The 7631-nt window shown below is 34.6% G+C and overlaps 1 protein-coding gene across 1 annotated transcript in view; it reads right to left on the bottom strand.

Annotated features, from left to right (window-relative positions):
* Window positions 1-413: 413 nt before the first annotated feature.
* ADGB (androglobin) overlaps window positions 414-7631 on the bottom strand; it is a 168853-nt gene continuing 161635 nt past the window's right edge. The window contains exons 34-36 of the mRNA XM_059399200.1: window positions 5711-5810; window positions 4848-5034; window positions 414-697 (exon numbers count right to left, since the gene is read on the bottom strand). Of these exons, the coding sequence (XP_059255183.1) occupies window positions 512-697; window positions 4848-5034; window positions 5711-5810 (473 nt within the window). The 3' untranslated portion in view covers window positions 414-511. The remainder of the gene's footprint in view (window positions 698-4847; window positions 5035-5710; window positions 5811-7631) is intronic.

Genomic DNA, 7631 nt, shown 5'->3' with positions numbered 1-7631 from the left:
CATTTCTGGAAGTTCAGCTTTTTTGGGGGGTGGGGGAGCACAAATCTGAAGCATATTTTTAAAATATTATAAAGTTACAATATTTTTTTACACTTAGAAACAAAATTTCCTCTAAGAACCATAGTTATTTTTCTTATTGTTCAAAGTCTTCAAATGCAATCCTGTTAGCCCATTCATGATCTTGTTTTACTGCTTACCAAAAATGCAGCAATTCAGAGGGAAACACTTCAATGTTATTGTATTTTAAATATTTTGAGGCACTTTTATTGAAATTAGAAAAATTGAAACTGTAATGGCTATTCAAATTATAGTTTTCTGGGAGAAACCAACAATTGAACATTAAAACGCAGGAAGGCATTCTAAGAAGGAAAACCTAATCCCTCATCAGCAGGGAAGTTTATAGGTCACAAAAAAGAGACAGAGAGAAGAAGGAAAGAAGGGAGCAAAGAAAGAAGGAAGGAAAAAGGGGGTTTTCCTCTCCAGAAAAAGGCAAATATTGGGCACCTGCTGGTTACTTCTTCTTTCCTTTCTTTTTTTTCTGTGTGTCTGGAGACAGTGTCTTCTTCTCTGGCTCCACTGGACTTGTTGCCTCCTCCACAGCCAGAGCTTCTAATCTTAGGCGCTCAGCTTCCAGCAACTTGTTTCTATACTCTTCCCGGATATCGAAGATCTTCTGTCGGGCTTCATCTAAAGAGTCCTATTTCAAAACAAAATCCTAAGCAATTAAGATTTACTAATAAAAGATCATGGTCCCAGAAAAAAATTAAAAAACAAAAATCAAAACAAAACAATCCCCTTATCTCTTCCTCATGCCAATAGATTTCTGTGGCAAATTACTGAAGAGAGACCAAAAAAATTAGGTTATGGTCTCAAATGTTTATCAACACATGAAACGTGAGACAGCAACAAAAAGCACATGAGATTTTAACAAAATGGTGAATAGAAGCATCAACAGGAAAAAGAGACAGAAAGGTGAAGAGATAGGCAAGAGTTCAAATATAATCTCTAGAAAACATGTGGCTCAGAGCGACTCTCACCGTAATTGTGCTCAGTAAGTTACTGTACTAGACCTGATACACTGTACTAGTAAGTTACTTGAACTAGAGCTGATATACTGTACTAGTGAGTTACTGTACTAGACCTGATGTATTGTGCTAATGAGTTACCTTTACTAGACCTGATATACTGTACTAGTGAGTTACTGTACTAGACCTGATGTACTGTACTAGTGAGTTACTTATACTAGACCTGATACACTGTACTAGTGAGTTACTGTACTAGACCTGATGTGCTGTACTAGTGAGTTACTATACTAGATACTGTACTAGTGAGTTACTGTACTAGACCTGATGTACTATACTAGTGAGTTACTGTACTAGACCTGATGTACTAGACCTGATATACTGTACTGGTGAGTTACTATACTAGACCTGATATACTGTATTAGTAAGTTACTTGTACTAGACCCGATGAAATGTGTTTGGCATGTATTTGAAGAACTTTCAAATACCATCACCCAGTTCACTGCTTATCTTTGTTATCGTCAGTTTGGCTGTCGTTCAAGTTTAATTTTAAATGAGAGACCACATCTTGGTCCAATTCTTACTTACCCCTACCCTCTCCTCCTGGATCAACTGATTCACTTGGTTTTCTGGACCTCAGGTCCCACTGACTTTTCTTCTACTTCACTAACTGCTCCTTGTCAGTTGTCTCTGCTGACTTTCCCTCTTCTCCTTTATTTCTTAATTAGGAAGTGGCCACGTCTTAAATCTTAGACTTCTTTCCTTGGTGGTTTTTTTAATCTAGCCCCGTGGCTTTAAATTCCATTTCTACACTGATGGGTCCCCTACTTCTTTAATCTCCAGCCCAGATCTCGCTCCTAAATTCCAGAACCGTATATCTAACTGATATTCAGTATCTCCACATGACTGTAATACTTAAGAATGCCTTTTTTTTTTAATATAATAGGTATATCCAAAAATTTCCCAAATTGAAATCTTTGTATTTTCTTTCAAGCCATCAGATCCAATGGCAACTCAACCTGATCAGTTGTTTAGCCAAAAACCTTAGAGCATTTCTTGACTCTTTACTTTCTCTTATAGTATACCAACAATCCATCAGGAAATCCTGATTCTACTTTCAAAATATATATATAACTAGATTTGTATTATAGTTTATATTTTCAAAAAGAAGGGTAATTTTCAAAGCTTAATGTCAGCTCCAGGCACCATCCTAAATATGTTCACAAATAAAGCAGTAATATAACTAAGTCCCAATGTAGCTTTCCTAAGAAGCTTTGGCTTTCTTATTTCATTTGGATATCTGATAGTATGAGCACAATCACGGTCCACCCTGTTGATTGTTTCCTATTTCAAAAACGATATAATTAAAAAAAAAAAAAGATTAATGAACTGATGCTAACCAGGAGAGAAGCATCTAGAAATGGCTGTTTTGTCTGCATTGCTAAATTCTTTAAGAAATTTTCTGTGGTTTTGCAACATGCATGACTGTGGTAGAGATTATGGAAGAGCTGAATGTCAAAATGAGACTTTTTTCAAATCTTTTGATGAAAGAAAATTACTGTATCCACCATAATAAAATTGGCTTCGCTAAATCAATTGTACAAGATGGTAGTAGTACCATATTAAAAAGAGAAAGAAAGTCATCTAAAGGATTTAGGATAAAGTAAATTTAATATAGGCTAGTGATCTCTTGAGGATTGGTATCTTTTTCTCCCATCTAATAAGAAATGTGATACTGACAATGCTTCTATTAAGTTTGATTCAACCAAAACTAGGGGTTTTGTACCTCATACATCCTATTCACATTCAAACTAAATTCTATAGAAGACAGATTTAAAGTGTGCACATACTTTATATATATATACATATATATGCTTATATATTATATATTTTATATGATAAATAAATATTTATAATATTTATAAATAATATGTATAAAATAAACATACCTTTTCATGTTAAATCAATAAACAAATACGCATATAGGATGATTGTTTTAAAGAAAATAATAAGGCCAGGCATGGGCCTTCAGATATTGAAGGATGCTAACTATAAAAGGGTAGCCAGAGAAGATCTCTCTAATAAAGTGGCAATAGAAATAAGATCTCAAAAAGTAAAGCTGTAAACCCTTTGACTCTCTAGGGGGAAGAATATTCTAGGACAAGGTTAAGAGCAAGTTAAAGACCCCAGAGGTGGGAACATGTCTGGCTATTAGTGGAAAGGTGAAGTCAGTTTGGAAAAAACTTTCTTCTTATGGAAGAAAAAGATCAGAGAGGAAAGCGGGCACTAGATTTTATACATTATATAGAACTCTAGACACCCTAATAAAGACATCTTTTTCTTAGTGAAATGTGAAGTAGTTACAGGAGTGAAATTTTAGAGATGTACTATGTACTATGCACTATGAACTATGATCACCACTAGTGCAACTCATAAAATATTCGCAGTTCTCCAGGCATAAAGTAGCAAAGACCTCTTAGTCTTAGTCTTAGTTTTAGTCTGCTAGGGCTTTTGTTACAAAGTGCCACAAACTGGGTATCTTAAGGAACCAGAATTTATTGTTTCAGCATTAGTGATGCTAGAAATTTGAAATCAAGGTGTCCGCAAGGCTAACTCCTTCACCGTCATTGTATGTGACCATGTGACTAGCTTTGACCAGTGAAATATGACTATGAAACATAAATGTGCTGAGAAGGGCCCTCTGCGGACCTTCCCTGTATATGCAGCTAGAAGGAGAAATACTCTTCGGTTGTTTTAATCCAGGAGTTGGCAAATGGAGGCCTGTGGAAAAATCTGGCTCATTGCCTATTTTTCTAAATAAAGATTTACTGGAACACACGTAGACATTATCTTTGACTGAATTTGTATGAACAACAGCAGAGCTGAGTAGATACCATACCTGACCTGCAAAGGCAAAAATATTTACTATCTGGCCCTTTACAGAAAACAAGTTTGCTAATCCCTGTCTTAAGCCACTGAGACACTGATGCTATTTGTTACCACAGGATAAAATCATTTTCCTGATGGTTACAATCATTTTGGTTTGAAGCAGAGATTCCATTGCAGAAGAACAAGATGGCAGCAGTGAGATCAGTCAGGAGGCAGTGGTGATAACTCTGAATAGAAATTACCAGGGGTTTGGACTAGGGTGGTAGGCATAGAGAGAACGAAAAGTGATTGAATTATAGGTATATTTTTCAAGGTGATGCGGACAAGTATTGATAATGGATTAGGTGAAAGAGGTGAGAGAAGTCAAGGATGTCTCTGAAATCTGTGCTCTGAGCAACTGAGAGAGCACAACTGCCCTTCCTGAGTGGGGAATGTTGGTGCAGGTGATACGTTTGGGTTGATGTGAGAAAGAGGGCAAGAATGATAGAATCTGGATTGGTGGAGGTTTGCTGAAGGTGCCTATTGGACAAGCAAGAGGATATGCCAACTAGACATATTTCTGAGCCTTTCAAAGATTCCATGGAGCAAATTGGGTTGATTATTTTAAGAGCTTTTCTACTACTAGCTTAGAATTGGGCTGCCTCAAGTCTCTGAATACCATCTTCACCCAGCTCTTTTTACCTTCACACATATTTCTTTGTTGTCTTCTTTCTCCTTCCTCTCATTTTTGTGGATAGATCCTCAATTCTGCATTTTGAAGGGGTTTAAGGAAATAAGTGAAATTCGGTGTGTTTCACCGATCCTCCATCTTTTCTGAGGAGTTGGGAACTAAATGCTTTCAAGACTGCTTCCCACCCAAGTCCTATGTGATTCTATGATATTTTTTTTAACATTATAAGAGAATGTGTCAGTGGTACTCTGTATGTTGAGACTCACCCGCATCTCCCCATACATCTCCAGGATTTTATCCTTTATTTTAAGCTGTTCTTCTTGGTCAATGTCTCGAACGCTGAGGACTCTGGTCCTATACTGGCGGAACTGATGAACCTCCTCTGCCTTTTGCATTGCCTGATGCTGGTTCGATTCCTCTGTTTGTAGCATAGGGTCATAGTCCATTGTTTTTCTATAAAAACATCAAAAGAGATGCATAAATCATTTTGGAATGCTGGAATTCAAATAATTTAAAATCATATGAACAGTGAGGTGGTCTGAATCCAATCAAATGTTAGGAATAGAAGGATAAACTTACTATTTTTTGATGGGTTATTCTCCGTTTATTGAGTCACTAATATTTTAGGAAACAATTCTAGGAAAGTACAAGGAAAATCAGATGCTTCATCTGATGAGGTGTTCATGGAATTGGTGTTGAAAAGTATGAGAGTATTTGGAGGTTTTTCCTTTTTTAATTTATGCAGCTAAATAATGTTGAATATATTTTCAAACTTATAAGTATGCTTGAGTCACTATCTCTCTCTGTTAATCCTACTGTCTGGTTCTTGATAAAATTAAATGTACTTAAATAATGCCAGCAGGCATAGTGGGAATTTTCTGCAGCTCACCTCACCTTAATCAACTTACAAATTAAATCTTTACAGAAAATATTCAAATGCTTTTATGATTGACTTAATAAAACATTTGCTAAATTTAAGGGGTAAAATCACGTACCCCTAAAAATTTGAATACACTGATGTATATTAAGTATTTAAGTTCAAATTTTCAGTTGTTTAGCAACTGCTTACTAATGTATCCAAAATTCTGTGAACACAGATTCTGCATTGATCATGTTTATTAAAACTTACCGTACATACTGATTTAAGTTTACACATTCTAGTGCTTTTCGAATAAGTTGTGGAGACATTTCCAAAATTGTTGGGGATCGTGAACGAGATCCTGTTAAGAAAATAAGTCCCAGGATTTCAAAAAAAGAATCAACACTGCCTACATGACCGTTATATCTTATTTTAATTAAAAATAATATATTCTGTTTAAAAAAACATTGATTGGACTTGTCTAATATGATTTTCATCTGATTCAATGCAACTTTATTAAAATATATTTCATATTTATCTTCTAGTTGGTGTTACTATACTTATAGTTACTTGAGGGAGATGGCAAAGTGAATATACTCTATAAGAAGGGTAACAGAATGTTACCCCACTGGTAGTTAAATGGAGATGGAGACAAGAAGCAAAAGTCATGCTGTATTTCACCACACACAAATTAAATGACCCTAATATTTAAAGTGCTTCATCTAGAGGTAAAAATCATCATAAACACTACCAGGGGTGGGATATAAAAATAATTACAACACAGTAGTCTACTTTAAGAAACTTGCAGATCCAGTGGAATAGGCAATATATAGCAGGTAAACCGTGACAATCAAGTTAGCAGGAAATTTCTACTCCCAAAACGCATATGAACCCACAGGAACAAACTTAATAAGGAGATTTTAGAGACTATAATATTAACCACTCAGACTTTACAGGACATTTAATCTCCTTTTTAAAAAATTATTGGAGTATAATTTACATGCCATAAATTCACCCATTTTAAAAGTATAAGTTAAGGCTTTTTCATACATTTACAGAGTTGTGTGATCAGCACCCAAATTCAGTCTCAAAACATTTCCATTCTCCACGTAAAATCTCTTGTGCCTTCTACAGACCTTCTTCATTCCCATCATAAACCTAGGGCAGCCATTGATGTACTTTGTCTTTATAAATCTGTCTTTCTTGAATATTCCATGTAACTAAGAATAGTAAAATGACACCTAACTTTTTAAGAAACTGTCAAATCATTGTGTTTTGATTACGGTTAACCTCATAACAAATTCTGAAAACATGAAGTAAAGATCTTTCCCCTTGTTTCTTTATCAAAATTACTTGGGTCATTTCAGGTCTTTTGCATTTCCAAGTAAGTTTTGGGATCAGGTTGATAAACTCTATAAAATGTCTACTAGAATTTTGATGGAGATTATACTGAATTTATAGATCAATTAGGGGAGAAATGCCATCTGACCAAATTGAGTCTTCTAGTCCAAAGCATGGACTGCCTCCTTCTTTCTTTAGATTTTTAAAAATTTCCTTTAGTGACATTTTGTAGTTTTTGGTATACAGGTCTTGCACTTTTATAAATTTATTTCCATACATTTATTACTGACATTACTGTGAATAAAAGGGTCTTAATTTCCTTTTTTGATCACTCATTGGTATTATGTAGAGATGAAAGTAATTTTTGTATATTAATCTTGTATCTTGTACATTATTTAGTTATATGTCTTCAGAGTTTTAACATGTCTTTTAATTAATTTTTAGTTTATTAGTGCTTTGGGGGAGAGGTTATATTAAGTCCTAACTTTGCCATCAGGACATCTCATGCCCACAGACTATTTAGTCTTACTTTTTACACGGGGTTGCGATCGCCTCCCACAATATTAGAAAGTGCTTAATTTGTAACAACTTGTTAAAAGTGATCACTCATTCAGAAATTCAATCTAATATAAACCTTTAAAAAACATTTTAAACATGATGTACAAATTATTCATTTTTTTTGAAAACACCTGAAGACATGGTACATGTGAAATAAAAAAATATCCCAACTCAACTCTATGATGAAAACATCAATTCAATCATGTCTTTCATTTTATAACATAAAACATTCTTGAAGAATTAACATTCTATAATATGTATTATAGGAACCAGTAGCCAATAACTTTTCTTT

This window comes from Mustela nigripes, chromosome 5 (genome assembly GCF_022355385.1).
Source record: "Mustela nigripes isolate SB6536 chromosome 5, MUSNIG.SB6536, whole genome shotgun sequence".
NCBI classification, from domain to species: Eukaryota; Metazoa; Chordata; class Mammalia; order Carnivora; family Mustelidae; genus Mustela; species Mustela nigripes.
Note: the sequence above shows the minus strand (reverse complement) of the source record. Positions and strands in the feature narration are given on the sequence as shown.